The 20,642-nt window shown below is 38.2% G+C and overlaps 1 protein-coding gene across 1 annotated transcript in view; it reads left to right on the top strand.

Annotated features, from left to right (window-relative positions):
- NAALADL2 (N-acetylated alpha-linked acidic dipeptidase like 2) overlaps positions 1-20,642 on the top strand; it is a 971,471-nt gene that overhangs the window by 716,677 nt on the left and 234,152 nt on the right. The window contains exon 10 of the mRNA XM_025377768.1: positions 17,677-17,823. Within this exon, the coding sequence (XP_025233553.1) occupies positions 17,677-17,823 (147 nt within the window). The remainder of the gene's footprint in view (positions 1-17,676; positions 17,824-20,642) is intronic.

Genomic DNA, 20,642 nt, shown 5'->3' with positions numbered 1-20,642 from the left:
TATACAGCTATTGGAGCATTGGTTCTAGGACATCCCATGGGTGCTAAAATACAAAGATATCAAAATCCCCGATATAAAATTGGATAGTATTTGTATATACCCTATGCACATCCTTCCCTATACTTTAATCTCAAGGTTACTTATAATACCTAATACAACATAAATGCTATGTAAATAGTAGTTACACTGCGTTGTTCAGGGAATAATGACAAGGAAAAAAAGTCTGTACATGTTCAGTACAGGCAGAATATTTTTTCAAAAATTTTTATTAAAACTATTTCTTTTTTAGTGGATTTAGGTTCCAAAACCCAATAACGTAGTATTTGCTTTTTCCCTTATTTTGTAAATGTTAGATGAAATATGACAGCACATTTTGTAGATATTACTATCAATAGATAGTATTTCACAGATATACTATCTACAAAATATACTAAACAAAATATGTATACTGTATGCAATATTTTTAGAAGTATGTATATAGAATTGTCATGGGTTCCACTTCTGTAGATCTTATAAACATGCAAGCCCTACCAGATTAAGGCCCTACACTTATGACTTAATTTCACCTTTATCCTCCCCTCATAGACCTTATCTAAATACAGTCATTTTGGGAGTTAAGGCTTTAACATATGACTTTTAGGAGGGAACACAATTCAGTCCGTAGCACTTTAAGTGAAATCATACAGGGCATCTTTTTTTGTGTGACTAGGTTATTTCACAGCATAATGTAGACTTTAACATTTGATGTGTTAAGTTTGAAGTAACTATTTGACATCCAAGTGAGAAGTCAAGGTGGCAGTGGTGGGAGGACATACTAAATAATCATTCGTGTGCTTTTTGTGTCTATCTGCAGAATGCCAAATTCAACACAAAGTCTCAGATCAAATTAGTCTGTATTTGATCTGAGTCTGTATTTCAGAGTGATTTCAGTTCCCGATGTGGGGAAGAGAGAATTTCCCAGATAAATTTTGAAATCTGACTTTTTTGGAATCCCAGTATGGGGTTAAAGAGTCAAGAATACCGGACTTAGAAACTATGGTGGAAATGTTGGTCTTATCACCACCTGAGTGACCATAGATGTTTTACTTAATCTCTTTTAGCAAGGATAGATTTAAAACAGGTCGAAGATAATTATAAAGATATTGTATATGAAAACACCTGGTGAACTACAATAAGTATTGAGAATTACAGTAAGAACTACAATAAGTATTTGTTAAATCTAAATGTATTTTATGTATTATGTACATATTATGTATATGTTATTTGACATATTTTTAAATGGTAGTTCACTACTGTTTGGATATATTTTTACCTCTTTTGTTTTCAGTTATACCACTATTTTTGATACTATTTTTTATTGTTTTACCATCACAGATTTATCTTGATTCTATTTATATTTTATTTAAACATCTAATGAGTTTATATAGATTGCATCTACAATATCAATTTCTTATAATTATGTAGTGTTAGAAAATGCTGTGTAAATAAAGGAATTTTATTAAGAAAAATATAATTTAATTTAGGAAATTAAAAAATGTTTGATAGAAAATTTCTTGATACTAAATGAACAAGTATGTAATGGTTATTCTATGATTTCTCAGGCATAGATAATCATCTTTTACTCAGCCTAACCCCAATTTAAAAAAGTCTTCTCTAATATTGTGTAAGGAATATAAAAGGAATATAATCTTGAAAGTATTTGACTTTCTAAATATGATCATTCTACATCTTAAAAGGCAGGAGAAAATACAGTTTTAAGGAGATTTGGTAGAAAGGATTGTCAAAAATATAGGAGGGGTGTGTGTGTGTGTGTTGGTTATGTAGTGGTAATGATAATTTATAATAATAACAGTACGTAATAAGTGCTTTACATTGATGAGTGCTTTTATATTTTATATAACTTAGCATTATTTCATTTATTCTCTGCAGTCTTCTAATATTATGAATATATTCCTTTTTTACATTTGGGAAATTCAAGGCTTCAAGAAGTGAAGCAACTGCCCTATGGTCACACTGATAAAGAGAAGCATCATTGCTTTTTAAGGGAGAATGCAAAATTGTCCATCTCATCTGTAGTCATGGCTTTGATTGTTCTTTTATATTTATCTCAAGCAACTGCTTTTCACAAGATATTTTGTGATGTCTGTACATACTTATTGACTTCCTACAGATGGCTAATGGGATTCATAGTTTACTTGAAAGCAGGATTTGCCCAGGAAGAAATTAATAGAGAATGTTTTTTAGAATTGTTATGATTCATAAAACTACCTGAAGTCAACTTCAAACTTCCTGCACTTTGGCACTCCGAGTCTAATTATGTTCAGGTCTAAACCTACTCTAAACTAGATGGTGTTTGTGTAGTTCTTCTCTTCTTGACCATTTTGTCCCAGCAGGAAAATTAGATAATAAGTGGATTGATCTCAGTTTTACAAACTCTTATAAGTACCTATTTTATTGTGCTGACCAATATAGGGGCAATAGAAAGATAGATAAAAAAAATTCTCTGCCTTCAAAAACATGTAGGAGGAGAGGCAGAAAAAATACAAAGGTGAACTAAGTTAAAACAGTGATATGAGTGAAAGACTCCTTGGTACATTCTGACCAAGGTAATGGCCCTTACAACTGGTGCAAAGAAATCTAAACATGCAAGGATTAGCACTGGGGTGTGAGCCATGGGAGTATTTGGTTATCCTATACCCAGTGCTCCTTGAATACAATGGTGGCCCACAAAGGTCTAAATGGGCTCACTCCAGCAAAGCTATTCTGAGGATAGCAGTTATTTTGGCCCATGCTTTTAAGATGATGTGATGATGCTGTCATCTGTCAGACTTGGACATATTACTGCTGATGGTGTTATTTCCTCTGCCCGATTTCTCACTCTCAGCACTTAACCTGCTTGAAATGGTAATGTGTGGTGATATGCCATCCACATCCTTTTGCCCTTCTATTTGCCAAGTCTGCATTTTTCAATTCTTTTTCTCCCTGTGCCCTCCTAAAATTAAACGAATTACCTCTAAAAAACCTGAGAGCACCTACCTGATTTACAACTGCCCTCTAACCCTGGTCACAGAGAGGACAGCAAACTTTTCTCTGGTATCTAGTGAATGATGCTAATATGCAAAATAATTTGAATTGTTTCTTTGCTTCTGGTTTAGTTTTATTAAAATGTCTGATTTTTTTTAAAGGAATGTACTAAACTGCTTCATCTATAGAAGATTTAATTTAAATATTTGATTAAGCATATTTACAGCCTGAGAGAGTTAATATGGATTTGAAAATCAGTTAGATTTTTTCAGTTAATTTTTTTAATGCCTGGCAGCTGGAATACATCACTGACATGCTGACACCATATTATTTAAAATAGCATTGCCTGTGAGCCTAAGAGAAGCTATTTAAGACAAACCTCAAGAAGGCTGGTGAAATAATAGCTGAAGTTATGTTATGTCAGCCAGTTCCTCAGCATGGAACACCATTGTGAGGCCAGAGTTGTTATCCTTCACTGAGACATAAAATCTATATCTTGATTCTTTTGGTCATTTAAGGTCCTATGGGAACTGTACCCAGAGGGAGTGTCCTTTTATCCAGTGTGTTGACCAAAGGTCAACCTGGATGGGACAGTCGTATCTTTTTAATGTGTTCAAGGTTTCATTTACATATGATTAGAGTACAGTTTTTGGAAAGGCTCTGGATGTGTCATTCTATAAATAGTTTGCAATTTGTGAAGAAGTAGGTTTAGCTGCTGGAGTGACCAATATCAAATCTACTAAAAAAGTGCCAATGTGCCAAAAGAATCCATGGAGTCTTTTAATCTAACAAATTATTTTTAACTTCCATTTCTTTTACATTGAAAAGGTAATTTTAGTTTGGGTGATTAATCAGCAGCTTAACAGCTCTTTCTCTGTAAGTTGAGGAACCCTTATTCCTTGTTCCCTTAGCTAAATGGGAGGAAAAGTCTTTAGGCCAGCAGTGGAGGTTGAAGAGAGCAACAATCTAAGTTAGAAACTTCTGCCTGCCTTTCCATTTACTATTCTTATGTCTATAGGGGATAACAAAGCTTTTAGTCTGTAAAATGGAATAAAAATAACTCATACAATTGCATTATGATCTAATATGATATCCATTTGTAAATGATAAGTCCTTATATAATTGCCTCCTTGGACTAAGTGAGGTGGTCCATATTTAGCATATTTTGATAATACATTGATAGTTGCCTAGAAAATGCACAAACACACAAACCGTGTAAGCAAGAATGTTCCTGAATTATAATCATAAAATGGATGGTGTTTTGCTTTCAGTCTTGGCCCATCTTTTGGCTCTTTCTTCTCTCCTGGTGTCCTGCTGGTGAGTTGGGTTGTCAATTTAAGTGTCCCTCACCCCAGCAGAGGCCTCATGCTGTTGTACCATTCCCCAAATCTCTGTAAGAGATCCTGTTTTTCCTAAAAAAGTAGCAGTTTATCTTATTTATTCTCTCCCCAGTAGTATATGCATTTTTGATGGTCCCAAATCTATTTCACAACTCTAAATACCCAATTTCTCCACTATTAGGCATTTCTTCAATTGTGAATATTTCAGAAACTGGGCCATATCTGTTACATGGTTTGTTTATTCCCTATGTCCAAACAAAAGCCTTTTTTTTTTTTTTTTTTTTTTTTTGAGAGGGAATCTCTCTCTGTCCCCCAAGCTAGAGTGCAGTGGTGCAATCTTGGCTCACTGCAACCTTCACCTCCCATTACAGGTGCATGCCACCACACCCAGCACATTTTTGTACTTTTAATAAAGACGGGGTTTTGCCATGTGGGCCAGGCTGGTCTTGAACTCCTGACCTCAGGTGATCCACCTCCCTTGGTCTCCCAAAGGGCTGGAATTACAGGCGTGAGCCATCGTGCCAGGCCACAAAAGTCCTTTTAAAGTCTTTTTTCATACTATATTTTACAATCAAGGGAGTCTTAGAATTGGGAACACATAACGTATAGTTCAGAGGGAATTTTAAAAATGTAACATTTCACGCCTGTAATCCCAGCACTTTGGGAGTCTGACGCGGGTGGATCATGAGGTCAGGAGATCAAGACCATCCTGGCTAACACGGTGAAACCCTGTCTCTACTAAACATACGAAAAAATTAACCAGATGTGGTGGCAGGCGCCTGTAGTCCCAGCTACTCGGGAGGCTGAGGCAAGAGACTGGCATGAGCCCGGGAGGCAGAGGTTGCAGTGAGCCGAGATCGCGGCTCCAGCCTGGGTGACAGAGCGAGACTCTGCCTCAAAAAAAAAAAAAAAAAAAAAGTAACATTTATTTTTTGGAGAGGTGCCTCATTCACAGAAATACAAAAGTAATAAGCAAATAGACAATGGAAAGTTTTTCTTCTAAACCCATTCCTCACACCAGTATTTCTCCCCAGAGGCAAATGGCATTTGTATGTATTAGAGCATACAGACTTTCATTTTTAATGTTTGAAACGCAAATGTTATCTTACAGAATATCTCTGCACATTATTTTTTATGTAAAAATGTATCTGGGAGATTGTTCATTATCAGTGTGTAAACAGATTCATTTTTCTTTCCAAAGACTATAATTTCATTATATGTGTGCAATCTAACTTATTTAAATTTTGTAGGATTCATATTAATTTTTTTCCCCAGTATGAGGCACCAGATTTCTCACATCCTTCAAGACACAGTCCATATTCAAACAAACTTGACAAAGGTTTTTGGGAATAAATATAAAAGTCACTTTATGTGTCTTTTATGTATGAAGGCATTTATAATAATTTTTCTGAGTAATATCAGTTCCTCATTCATTTTTTATATCAGCTTATCCTTCTTTTTTGTATATTATAGAAGCTAGCTATTTGTGAAATAATTTGTAAATATTTTTCCAGGTTTTCATTTATGTTTGTGTATGGTAATTTTTATCATACAGAACAAAGTTATAATTTTATGTAGTAGGACTAATTAATTTTTTTTATCTTCTGGGTCTGTGTCATATTCAAACAAGTCTTTTTCATTCTGAGGTTGTTAAAATTATCTTCCATTGTTCCCACCACAATTTTATGATTTAGATTTTTACATTTTAAAGAGGGATTCATCTGGAATTATTGTGGTGTAAGATACTGTAGAGTAGGTACTATTTTATTACTTTAGTGGCGGTTTTTACTTAGATGCAACAGTTTGGTTGAATTATGAATATTTTCTAATGTTTTAAAAGAACAAACCCTGTTTTTATTGTTACACAAAGCCTAAAGTGGAGAGAGAAAAAATGAAGAAATCTTTCTTCTTCCATCTTGTGACTACTGGTGAGGGATCTTAAATTGGTCAGAGAAGAGGAAGAGGAAATGAAGGTCGGTTGTTGAGAGAGTAGAGAAGAAGATACCAGCTAGAAGTTGGAGAAAAAATAAGAGCAAATATTTTGGTGTTTCTCTATTTTTCTCTTAGAGATTGATCTTTAAAGCACTCATTAGTGCATAATGAAATTTTAAATCTAATAAAAAGTATTTCAAATATAAAAGAACATTTTTCTATATCTGATAACAAGATTAAGGTTGTATAAATTAACAGAAGAGAGATAAGAACGAGAGGGTGTTTTTCAATTTGGCAATGCTACTTATGTAGAATAGAAGATGAGCAATTTTTCACTAAAGCTGAAAATACTTTTTGTTAACATCCAGTAAGTAGGTTTTAAATCTTTGAAGAAACCCTGAGAAATTGGAGGTTTTGAAAAACCCATATTATGGGTTGAATTTTTCTCCTCACTCTGTCACCCAGGCTAGAGTGCAGCGGCATGATCTCGGCTCACTGCAAGCTCCGCCTCCTGCATTCAAGCAATCCTCCTGCCTCTACCTCCCAAGTAGATGGGACTACAGGTGTGTGTCTTTACACTCCGCTAATTTTTGTATTTTTGGTAGAGACACAGTTTCGCCATGCTGGCAAGGCTGGTCTCGAACTCCTGACCTCAAGTAATCTACCTGCCTTGGCCTCCCAAAGTGCTGGGATTACAGGTGTGAGCCACCATGCCTGGCCCTGAAAATTTCTATTTTATGATAAGATGAAATCTGGTTTTCTTCTTGTACCCAATTTAATCTTTAATAAAGGCATTGCAAGTTATATATATTAATTTTTAATTTTTTTTTTTACTATTTTGGAGATATTTTGTTTATGAGAAGCTCATTAGATGTTGGCATTTAGAATAACTTAAAGAAACTTCTAGTATACAATAGGAGAAAAAGTCAGTAATCATAACCTCTTATTTCCTATCAAAGATTATTAGAAGATATCTGTAATGCATCATTCAATATGGGGTACTGGGTTCACATGTTGGCATAAAAATACTAGTTAAATAAATGAAGAATACATGGCACACACAGTGAATAAATATTGACAAAAATTATAGATGTATAGTTTGTTACAACTAGATCTGGTGATGCAATATGATAAAAATTTAAAAAGACCCATGGAATCCTAAAAAGGACAAATTTAGAAGTAGTTTAATTCCCATGCATTAATGTAGTTTGTGAGCTGGATATATCAATATAATACATAAAAAAGAGCATTGCGTTTCAAGTGAAAAGTTCTGGGATTAAATCTCAATTCTATTAATTTGGAGGCCTTAATTTTCTAATTTGCAAAACACTCTATTTTGCTAGGAGAGTTTCCCTGCTGTGGGCTATTTTGGCAAGCTGCTAAGTCCTACATAGACCCAGTCTCAAAAATTGTGTTTTAAATGCTTCAGTTAAAATGCACAGGGTTACAAGGAAAGCAATGATATTAAACTGCAATTACCTAAGTAACATATTTGCATTTTTGCAATATATAGGCTTTTTAAAATTAACACATTAAATGACAAAAGTCAGCAAAGTGTCTTATAACTGCAATAGGTCCAAATTAGCGATAATTTCAATTGATATTTCAATGTTTTGGCAATAACTGAAATATGATACGAAAACATCTGATTTTATTTGGTTACAATGTTACAAGTGCTACTAATATTGTAACAAATGTTATTCGGTTCCTGGCCTATTTCATAATTGAATGGAATGTTGCATTTCAGTTAGAAGCAAGTTAAAATAAATATGCTTTTTTTCTTCTTCTTCTTCTGGCTCACCAAGTTCACAGATCTTAAATTCTTTCTGTGGATCTCGGGATAAGAACCCTTGGGCATTAGGATCTTTAGGTTGTTTTCTCAGTTTCAAATGTAATGATTTATCCATGATCCTTCAATTGTTTACATGTTCACATTGCCCAGGACCACATCTATAAAGTTCTAAACTAAAAATGTTATAACAAAATTTTGTCAAATTACCTCCAGCTAACCAAATAACACAATTCTCCTCACTACCATTAGTTAGAAATTAAAGTTTAATTTTTCACTAGTTTTAATGAACATTTCTTAACAAACAAAAAGGTGACCTACCTATCATCTAAGACTGCTTATGTTAGTCAGAGTTCCCGAAAGAAACAAAATCAATAGGATCTATCTTGCTATAGACTAAATGTTTGTGTCCCCTCAAAATTAATACGTTGAAGACAAAATAACATGTTGATGTTATCTGCAGGTTGAGCCTTTGGAAAGTACATAGGTCATGAGGATGGAGCCCCAGTGAATGACATTAATGCCCTTATAAAAAGAGAGGTAGATACAAGATCTCTCTCTTTTTCTGCTCGTCATCATGTAAGGATACCATGGGAAAACTGGCATCTGCAAACCAGGAAGAAGGCCTTCTCTAGAACTTACCGTGATGGCACCTTGATGAACTTCCCAGCCTCCAGAGTCATTAAAGATATATTTCTGTTGTTTAAGCCACCTGTTATGGCATTCGGTTATAGCTGCCCAGACTAACCAATACACACATACACACACATACACTCTTAATATATAAATACATTAATAACATATAATTACATGGTAATCTATAACTATATGAATTTGTGTGTGTGTGTGTGTGTGTATTTGTACATATAAGGATATTTATTATAAGAATTTGGCTCACCAAGTTATGATGGCTGACAAGCCCAGAGATCTGCGGTTGGAAAGATACAGAACTAAGAGAGACAGTAGTGTAGTACTAGTCTGAGTTTGAAGGTCTGAGCACCAGGAAAGCTATTAAGTTTCAGTCCAAAAGCCAACAGGCTTGACACCCTTATAAAGCTTATTTCTGGGGGATTCTGAACCAAAGAAAGGAAAAGACCAATGTTCTGGTTCAAGGCGGTCAGACAGAAGGAGTTCTCCCACTCCCCTTTCTCGTGGGAAGGTCATTCCGGTCTTCAGCTGATGAGATGAGGGGCGTCCACATTGAGGAGGGCAATCTGCTTTCCTCGGCCTGTCAATTCAATGTTAATTTCATCTAATAACACTCTCATAGACACACTCAGAATGATGTTTGACCAAATATCTGGGCATCCCATGGCCCAGCCAAGTTGACACTTAAAATTAACCATCACACTGCCCTATAGCAAAAAATCATTTTTTAAACATCATTGGTATCATTGTAATAATTGGTACATTAGTATACTGTAAAAACCAGGAAAAACAGTGAAATAAATTATTTCTACAAAATTGAACTTACAAAACTATAACTGAAATGAAAGTGACTTAATTTTATTATGGTATATAGACTATGGCATTTTTATTTTGAGCGTTACACTTTTCTTGCCGTTCAAGTAAATAATCAACTTAGATTTCCTATGCATGTAAATGCTTATGTACGCAGGAGAAAGCAGAATGTGGGGAAATAAAACATTTGAATTATTAAACAGATTTTTTAAATACTTTTAGAAACTGGTCAATGTGTCCTGGCATCACTATTTAACTAATGCAAATATTGACTTATTTTTTTGTTATCTCACTTACATGATCATTTGCTATGAAGTTTTGCCTTTCAGTTTAAAATTGTACTTGAAAAGAGCATGCAGATTTAGGAGTGAGGTAGTGATTTCATTTCAGGTCTTCTATTGACTTGTGGGTGGAAAATTAAGCTAGTGACATAACCATGGTCCTTGCCTAAACTTGCTCATTTTATGAACTGTAATAAAAATTCTTGTTATCAAACATTAAATATGAGGCATTTTGAACTCCTTGGATGAAATTCTTAATATGCATTTACTCAGCCTTGTAAATAAATTTAAAAAATTAATTGACCTGCACAAATTTGTTGCCAACCTCCCATCTTCCATGGTGCTTAACTTCTAGTAAAATGAAGAAAATTAACATTTCTTCCTACTTGTCTCCCAGACATTAATGCTTATGAGGGTTTAGTAGATCAATGTCTGTTACCTCACATGGATCTATCATAATCCACTGAAGTGCTGTGAGGAAAAACAATTCACATTAGGATTGAATATAGATTTACGATCACTTCAGGTCTGTGAATTTGGCCTTAAATTCATTACCTTAAAGTAATGATAATGAAGATTTAGAGAATAGTGTTTCTATGCCAGGAATGTTTTTCTCTTAAGGGAAATCCCTAGATAAAATGACCTGGGGGAAAAAAACTTCTCAAATCTGCAAATTGGGTTCCTGGCTTTTGGGTTATCTGGGCAACTTGGGCTATCTGACTTTTTAACTTTGAAGCTAGTTAGAAACAAAAGCATGAAAAGACAAAATGAACACAGGCTTGAGGGTAACATGCTACTTCCCCTCATCACTACTTCCCCTCATCACTGGTTAAATTAGTGAGAGAAGGAAGTAAAGAATGAAGTAGACAAAGAGAGAGGAGGAGAGAAGGTTGTGTGTGGAGTGGGGATGGGGTGGGGGAATGGAGAATTAAGTCCTCTGCAAGGCCATCAGAGAAACTCGGTTCAGTAGGTGAGAAACAGGCTCCAGGAGTATTCCTCAGGAAACTGTGTTGTCCCTGAAGTCCCCATCTTGGTTTGGCTTTCTTGAAGCATTTTCCCTCCCTTTGGGCTTAGGACATGAGGCGACTCAAAAGTTAAGTGCTCCCAGCATGGGTCATGCAACCCTTTTTTTCTGTATGCTGTCCCCTCTCCATAAATAGTCCACATGTAGCATCAGATATGTAGTTTAATAGATCTTAACCCTCAAAATAAAATTGTAAGATATTTCTAGATAATGCTCACTCTGTTGCCTTCTTAGTTGGTTTACCCCCGCCCCCGCCCCCGCCGCCGCCCCCAAAAAAGTTTTTGTATGGCAGAGGCAGCAATATAAACCTTTAGGAAAAAAAAATTAGACTTTTAAATAAATAGGCAAGGCAGAGCAAACTATAGTAGAAAGAATGCAGAAATATTTGGGGGAGTGTAACCTTGAAAGCTGAATGCTGCCCTTTTGATTTACCTGAACAATACAAAACATGTAAATATGTACTTAAAGGAAACCATGGAAATGGAATGCAATGAAAATACTGAAGCTATGTAATAGTGTGTCGGGAATTGGTGGGTTCTTGGTCTCACTGACTTCAAGAATGAAGCCGTGGACCCTCGTGGTGAGTGTTACAGTTCTTAAACATGGTGTGTCTGGAGTTTGTTCCTTCAGATATTCAGATGTGTCTAGAGCTTCATCCTTCTGGTGGGTTCATGGTCTCGCTGTCAGGAGTGAAGCTGCAAACCTCCGTGGTGAGTATTATAGCTCTTAAAGGCAGCGCGTTTGGAGTTGTTCTTCCTGGTGGGTTCGTGGTCTCGCTGGCTTCAGGAGTCAAGCTACAGACCTTCAGGGTGAGTGTTACAACTCATAAGAGCAGCGTGGACCCAAAGAGTGAGCAGCAACAAGATTTAGAGTAAAGAACAAAAGAACAAAGCTTCCACAATGTGGAAAGGGACCCCAGAGGGTTGGCACTGGCTGGTTAGGGCTGCCTGCTTTCATTCCCTTATCTGGCCCCACCCACATCCTGCTGATTGGTCCATTTTACAGAGAGCTGATTGGTCCACTTTACAGAGAGCCGATTGGTCCATTTTGACAGAGTGCTGATTGGTACCGTTGCAATCCTTGAGTTAGACACAGAGTCACAGAGTGCTAGTTAGCTAGATACAGAGTTAGCTAGATACAGAGTACCAACTGGTGCCTTTACAAACTTTGAGCTAGACACAGAGTACTGATTGGTGCATTTACAATCCTTGAGCTAGACACAGAGTCACAGAGTGCTAGTCCTCCAAGTCTCCACTAGGTTAGCTGGATACAGAGTACCAATTGGTGTATTCACAAACCCTGAGCTAGACAGAGTGCTAATTGGTGTATTTACAAACCCCGAGCGCTGATTGGTGCACATAGGATCCTCTGGCTAGATATAAAAGTTCTCCACCTCCCCATCCAGTTCAGGAAGCCAGCTGAATCCTGCACCAGGGCTGCAGGTGGAGCTGTCCACCAGTCCCGAGCCACGCCTGCACTCTTCAGCCCTTGGGCCGTCCATGGGATCGGGTGCCAGGGAGCAGGGGGTGGTGCCCGTCTGGGAGGCTCAGGCCGCGAGGAAGCCCACTGCAGGGGAAGGAGCTCAGACATGTCGGGCTGCAGGTCCCCAGCCTGCCCCGCCGGGAGGCAGCCAAACCCCTCGCGAGAATTTGAGTACAGTGCCGGCAGGCTGGCACTGCTGGGGGACCCGGCACAACCGCCGCAGCTGGTGGCCTGGGTGCTAAGCCCCTCACTGCCCTGGGCCGTCGGTGCAGGGCGGCTGCTCCGTGTGCAGGGCTCGCCGAGCCCGCGCCAGCAGGAACTCACACTGGCCCGCGAGCACAGCCCTGGTTCCCACTGGCGCCTCTCCCTCCACACCTCCCCACAAGCACAAGGAGGAGGCTCCGGTCCCAGTCATCCCAGAGGGGGCTCCCACGGTGCTGTGGCAGATGGAAGGACCCCTCAAGCGTGGCCAGAGTGGACACTGAGGCCGAGGAGGCCCCGAGAGTGAGGGCTGCTAGCACTTTGTCACTTATCAATAGTGAGAGGTGACAATGTGCTGGCAGCCCTCACTCTCGGTGCCTCCTCCACCTGGGCATCCGCTCTGGCAGTGCTTGAGGAGCCCTTCAGCCTGCCACTGTGCTGTGGGAGCCACTCACTGGGCTGGCCGAGTCTGGAGTTGGCTCCCTCTACTTGCTAGGATGTGTGGAGGGAGAGGCGCAGGTGGGAACCAGGGCCATGCGCGGCACTCACAGGCCAGCGTGAGTTCCAATGGGCACGGGCGCAGGCTCCTCAGGCCCCCACTTGGAGCAGCAGGCTGGCACTGCTCGCCCAGGGCAGTGAGGGGCTTAGCACCCAGCCCAGCAGCTGCGGAGGTTGCGCTGGGTCCTCCAGCACTGCCAGCCCTCATGCACTGCTCTTGAGTTCTCGGAGGGCCTCAGCTGCCTCCCTGCGGGACAGAGCTCGGGACCTGCAGCCCGCCATATCTGAGCCCCTCCACTCTGCCGTGGGTACCTCCGTGGCCCCAGCCTCCCCGACGAGTGCCTCCCCCTGCGTTGTGGTGCCCAATCCCATCAGCCATCCAAGGGTTGAGGAGTGCAGGCACAGGGTGCGGGACTGGTGGGCAACTTGGCCTGCAGCCCTGATGCGGGATCCACTAGGTGCAGCCAGCTGGGCCCCTGAGTCTAGTAGGGACTTGGAGAACCTTTATGTCTAGCTAAGGGATTGTAAACACACCAATCAGTACTCTGTGACTAGCTCAAGGTTTGTAAATACACCAATCGGTACTCTGTATCTAGCTAACCTAGTGGGGACTTGGAGAACTTTTCCATCTAGCACTCTGTGTCTAGCTCAGGTATTGTAAATGCACTAGTCAGCACTCTGTGTCTAGCTCAGGGTTTGTCAATACACCGGTCAGCACTGTGTGTCTAGCTCAGGGTTTGTAAATACACCAATCAGCACCCTGTGTCTAGCTCAAAGTTTGTTAATACACCAATCAGTACTCTGTATCTAGCTAACCTAGTGAGGACTTCCCGGACTTTTCTGTCTAGCACTCTGTGTCTAGCTCAGGGATAGTAAACGCACCTATCAGCACTCTGTCAAAACGGACCAATCAACACTCTGTAAAATGGACCAATCAGCTCTCTGTAAAATGGACCAACCAGCAGGATGTGGGTGGGGCCAGATAAGGGAATAAAGGCAGTCTGCCTGAGCCAGCCACTGACAACCTGCTGGGGATCCCTTCTTTGTTATTTAACTGTGTACAATAAATGTTGCCACTGTTCACTCTTTGGGTTCACAGTGGCCTTTATGAGCTGTAACACTCATCATGAGGGTCTGCACCTTCACTCTTGAAGTCTGCGAGACCATGAACCCGCCAGAAGGAACACATTCTGGACTACCATTTTTAAGAACTGTAACACTCACCGGGAGGGTCCGCAGTTTCATTCTTGAAGTCAGTGAGACCAAGAACCCACCAATTCCAGACACAATAGTAGCTATAGCAAGAACAGAGAGACTAGAAGAGAACTCACAGTGGCTTCAAAAATAACAGGCTAAGGCTAAGCCAGAACTGTGCTCTATGTAACTGTTAGAGTAAACAAATGTTGCCAGTAGCTGGGCCCAGTAGTCCCAGCTGTTCAGGAGGCTAAGGTAGGATTGCTGAAACGCAGAATGTCAAGCTCAGCCTTGGCAACATTTGGCAACATAGTGAGACTTCATCTTGAAAATAAAAATAAGAATTGCAGGGATTGATTGGAGTGGGGTCATTTGTGCAATCTTAGAAACACGCATATGTGAGAAACACCTTTTGTCAGAGGGCAGCTATTATGTAACTAAATGTTTATGTAACTAACTGACAATGAAAATATCAGATGTTAAACTTAAATACAACGTTTATTTTTTAAAACATAATTTTAATAGGCATATATTGTAGAATTTGAAATTGTTAATTTTTGACTGTGCCATTTTTCTGGTGAGAAAAAAAAATTTCGATCTAAGGGAAGTGGCTGAGCATTTGTGGATGTTAAGAAATAACGTATGTAAAATGAAGTTGAAGCCAAACTATATTTTCATTTATGTTGATAAGGATGCTTTTGCTGTCTTGAAAAGAGATACATGTTACTTCATTAAAGAGAAAGGTCATTTAAAAATGATTTTTACTTTCATTAGTCAGGCATCTGGAGAAAGTAAAAACCAGATCTTATCATATCCTCATTTAATGACATAAAATAGTGCAACAATCTCGGTTTTGCAAATTCAAAGGCCTCTGGCCCTATTCAGTAAACCTGAATGAGTAGAGCAGGCTGAATGTGAGGCACTAGTGATGGATGTTAATCAATGTCTTGCCTCCCCTAGGCATTCAAATTCAATTTAAAAACAAACAACAACAACAACAAAAATCTAGCTAAACAAATACCTCCAGAGGTGCTTGGGATTTATAACATGATACAAAGTAGTTTGTTTTTCATGATCTAGTGCTTAAGACTAGCTCTTCTTTGGGACAATTCAAGACCCTCCCTATACTGTCCCAGCTTACAATGAAACCCCAGGAGTCTTAAGCCAGAGGAATGTGTCAGAAAGTGAAAAAGGATTACCCCCTTTTCGAAAAATTCAGCTTTGGAAAGAAGCCAATCGGTGGTGAGGGGTGGGGGTCACCATAAAAAGGATTAAGTTGCTACTGATTAGACTGTATGGTAAAAACATTATTTTTCTATTTCCAAAGTGGTTAATCAGTCAAGATAGTTGTAAACACATTAGACAGAAACACTGCCTTGTCTGTAAACTGAAACCCTGACTTGCTTGTAAAGGTTCTTACTGACTTTCCATTTTAATTGATGTTTAATTTTGTTGCAAAGATCTTTCCATTAGATCTTCAAAGAAACTAGTTATTGAAACATTATTATATGTTTATAACATCTAGCACTGTAGTTGAAAAAAGTTGGAATAACTAATTTTCTTAATATTACACCACGTATTTTCCAGTTTTTTGATAAATGTTAGCAAAAGACGAGATGATCTGCAAAGGAAAAGTGGGGAGCTTTATTTACTATTAAAACAACAATCTCTAGACTAGGGAGGCACAGATTTTAGTATAAGTGAAAGCGTGTTTTCTGAAGAACAAAGGGACGGTCTAGCTTAAATAGGGAAAACTACCCGCTCACTTCTCAATCAGGCCTGTTTATGCAAATGAAGGATTCAAACTTGTTTAGTTCTGATTGGTCAAAATAGTAGAGTAGTGATTGGGTGTTTTCTATGCCCCCAGAAATCTCTGTCAAACTTTTGATTGGGTGTTTTCTATGCCCCAAACGAGAACTCTGTGTCAAACTTTTCTTTCAAAGGGCTGGTGAGGGGCGGTTTCCAGCTCGTTTCTCTTATGTCTGGTTACAGGAACTGTTCTGACTCAGGATGTAAAGCAAATGTTTGTGGAGCTGCTTTTTCCAAGAATGCACGTGGCTGCTCTTTCTCACTCTAGCAAGGCCACTTGCTTCTGTTTTTAAATTTAATCATCCCTGTTAAATACAGGGACATCTATCTCCCCTGTAGAGCTTGAGTCTTATTTTCCAGTTTTATTTTCTATACATTATATTTGAAAGTATTTTTGAAATTATGTCATGCCAAAGAAGCATGAGAGGTTGAAAAATGGATGTCTTGACTCAAAGACAAACATGGATTGCGTACATACTTTATGTGCCTGTTACCACATGTGCTGTTCATATATTTATTGCCTCATTTTCTCACAACTGCCCTGGAGATTGGTAGTTTTCCACGTTTCATAGTTGAGGCCACTGCATCTCAGATTTTTGAGAAATGTGTTAAAAAATACATTTTAATAAATATTAATTAAAAGACCTTTAGTTTGTTTTAGATGTTTGTTTTATTTTTGTAAAGCTACTGTCATTTGTTTTGCATGCCAGCCAACTCTTAGTTTAAGAAATAATAGCCTATATCATCTTATATTACCCAGATCTTGCACTTAGCTGTGTGGTTCACTATGATCCACTGTAGTTGTTGGCCTATAACCTTAAAACATCTAGGAATATGCTTTCAGGAAGAAATGGAGAAAATTTCTTCTCTAGATTTTATTTTTATTTATTTACTTGTTATTTATTGAGATAGAGCCTTGCTCTTGTTGCCCAGCCTGGAGTGCAATGGTGCACTCTCAGCTCACTGCAACCTCTGCCTCCTGGGTTCAAACAAGTCTCCTGCCTCATCCTCCTGAATAGCTGGAATTACAAGCACCTGCCACCATACCCGGCTAATTTTTGTATTTTTAGCAGAGACGAGGTTTCACCATGTTGACCAGGCTGGTCTCAAACTCTTGACCTCAGGTGACCCGCCTGCCTCAGCCTCCCAGAGTGCTGGGATTACAGAAGTGAGCCACCATGCCTGGCCTCTTCTCTAGTTTTTAATAAACATTTTAAGAAGAACAGAATTATACCCTACAACGCATTCTTTAAGTTTGTGGGAAAACTTAATAAAAAAACAAAATGCTACACCTTTTTAGAGACTCAACATTCTTTTAAATATTGTCAGAGTCATCAGAGTTCAAATTAAACCTATGATAAAAAATGCTTTTGAAGCAACAACAGCAAGCAAAGCTTGAATTCTGGCCAGTGCTAGTTATGCTTCAGTGAGCGTCAGAATCAAAGAGGAGAGTTACAATGCAGATTCCTGGGCTCTACCACCCATTAGGTAGGACAGTGTGGAGCCTAAGCATTTGCATTTTTAACGATCTCCAGGGCGACATTGATGCTGCTGATCTGTGGACCGTGTTTTGAGTAGTACTTATTTAGGGATGACCTGGGAAGCATAGTATGTGTTAACAATTTAAATTATGTTTTTCAGAAAAATAATTTCAACTGTACCAGAAGAGCTCAGTGCCCAGAAACCAATATCAGTTCTATACAGATACAAGGTGATGCTGATTATTTCATCAACCATCTTGGAGTTCCCATCGTGCAGTTTGCTTATGAGGACATCAAAGCATTGGAGGTGATTGTTTCTAAAAAATGCAAAACACACACACACAATAGAGCAGACCTGCAGAATTTGGTTTTATCCTGGCTATTCAATTTTCATATCAAATAGTTCACTATAGAAAAGAGGCTTCATTTAGAGAGTTATTCTTGCTTTTCAGAGGCTTTGCAATAGTATTTGAAAACATCAGCTCTTTTGAAAAGTGTTGAATTCAATTTAAAAAGATTTATACTGTCACTCACATTTTCACATGGTGCTCTGCAACAAGAAATTTGCAGTAGTTGGATTAACATCAAAACATAATTGTAATCTTCAGTATTCACAGAAACAGATGACATGTGCAATAGATTCTCCTTTCCTTGCCCAAAGGAAAATGCACTTCATGTTCTGTATGTTAATATGAGTCTTGTGGATTAGCTACCCAAAGTTTGTCAATAGTTTACCTGCTTAGAAAAGATAGCACTTTTTTTGTGAGGATGGAAGGATTTTTTTCCAAAGAATATCACAAAAGCATGATTCACCTTAATTAAGTCTCTGTTCATCCATCTTTTGGACTTCAGTCCTTCTAATCTTTCTCAGAATTATGTCTCAGGAAACTGTTTCTCTGTGGATCTAACCCTGTTGGGACATTTCACCTTCATTTACAAATCATTTATGCATTATTCGGAGCTATTTGAAAACCTCTAGAGTGGCTTGCTTGAGGTAATTATTGCATTAACAACATAATGGCTGGAAAGTACAGTAAAACCTGCCTTGCTCTTCAAATATAAATGTTCCTCAGAAGGGGTGCATAAATTAGGTTTGTATTAGCTCAACTTCGGATATGCAACATCTTAATTATTAACAGTGTTGAGTAATATTTGGCTTTATGTTTCTCTGCAACCACACAGAAAATATTTTAATTCTTATTTATTATGTGTCTAATTCATCTTGGTTTAGTTTTAAGACAAGAATTTAGGGAGAATAGTATAGCCTTGGGAATGAGACGGAAGCCCTGACTCTGACACTTACTAGACAAATTATTTAACATCTTTCAAAATGATTTTACAAATGAAGTACTTTGGTATATTTATGGAATCTATAGAGCTGTGGTGAGGATTACATGAGACTATGCATGTAGAGGGTTTAGCTAAGCTTGAGCAGATAAGAAGACCCCATTATTGCAGTTATTATTGTCTGATTGTAAGTACAACATATGAATGTGATAATTTCTAAACTTTTTAGATATGAACACATCAATAGAAGGCAGGAGTTTGTTAATTGTTGAGGAAAACAAGTTTATCAGGCTGAAGAGGTGGAATTTGATGAGGATCAACTGGAGGATCTGAGGTGTTAATAGGGAGAAGATTTTGAAACAGGGACCAGTGAAGTTCTAAGAAGAACCATATTATCCTAAGGCTAAAGTCTATCTACCAGAACTGGCTTAGTCTGAAGGAGTCAATCAGTTTTTCAAATTACACCCAGAATATCTAACTCACACCATCAAAATAATTTGTATAATTTATCTCCAAAAAAGTAATTAAAATAGAATCCCCTATGCTTTATAACAAATGACCTTGTTGATACTGCTTTAGTGGAAGAATTTTTAAAATGGATTTGTCCCTTACAAAATGTGAATGCTTGAGATGAAATAATTTTGTATGAACTCTCTGAGGAACAGAGTAACCTTTGCTTTCTGTGTTAACCTATAATTGATATTGGTATACAGCTATTAAGAGAAATTTTAAATATTAAAAAAAGGTTTTACCCATGATGTAAAAAGTATTTGTCCTATGCCAATTAGTAAAGCAGGTAAGGAAATTAGAGCTTTTATATGAAGTTGCAGTTACAAATATATATGGAAAATAGATTGGTGGATTTGGAATTAGGAGGCCTGAAATTTTAAATCCCTTCATGTTAATGGCCCAGTTACATTGGTTTCTGGGCCTCTGCTTTTTTTAAAAAAAATCTGTATCTTATTAAAAACAAAATAAGGATAGGTGCAATGGTTCATGCCTGTAGTCCCAGCACTTTAGGAAGCCGAGACGGGCAGATTGCTTGAGCCCAGAAGTTCGATACCTGGGCAATACGGTGAAACCTTGTTTCTGCAAAATAATACAAAAATTAGCTGGCTGTGTTTGCAGGCGCCTATAGTCCCAGCTACTGGGGGCTTAGGAGGGCTGTGATGGGAGGATTGCTGGAGTCCTGGAGGCAGAGGTTGCAGTGAGCCAAGATCACACCACTGCACTCCAGCCTGGGTGACAGAGTGAGACACTATCTCAAAACAAAAACAACAAAAACAACAACAACAAAAACAACAACAAAACAAACCCATAATATCTACCACTTATTGCTTATTTACCACTTATTGAGTACTTGCCATGCTAAGTATTTTATACCCCTTGTATCATTTATTATTTAAAACATCACTATAAATTAGCTTTTATTATTAACTGTGTTCAGGCTGAGAATGAAATGGAATTTAAAGGCTAGTAGCTTATCCAAGATCATAAAGATAATAAATGGCCAAAACAGATGTTCATCTAAGATATGTTTAACAGTAAGCCTATGTTCTCAACTATTGTACTAAAGATTGCAAATTGGAAGCCCAAGGGCAAGAGATAGTCTATCAATATATTTTGTTTGACCTGTACATTATTGAAAAATTTAATTTCTTGAAATATTGTAAACTTTTTCTCCACGGAAACAGTCAACTAATTGGGCACTGCTCACTAGCCTGCCATGTTGTTTGTCCAACAGTGCAGTTAAGAAAAATATTTTCTTCAACATTTGTTTCTATCAAAGACTAGGAGATGAATACTCAAGTAAGGGTCATATGTCTCACCAGACTTGTG

The sequence above is a fragment of the Theropithecus gelada genome, chromosome 2 (genome assembly GCF_003255815.1).
Source record: "Theropithecus gelada isolate Dixy chromosome 2, Tgel_1.0, whole genome shotgun sequence".
NCBI classification, from domain to species: domain Eukaryota; kingdom Metazoa; phylum Chordata; class Mammalia; order Primates; family Cercopithecidae; genus Theropithecus; species Theropithecus gelada.
This window is presented reverse-complemented; position numbering and strand designations above follow the sequence as displayed.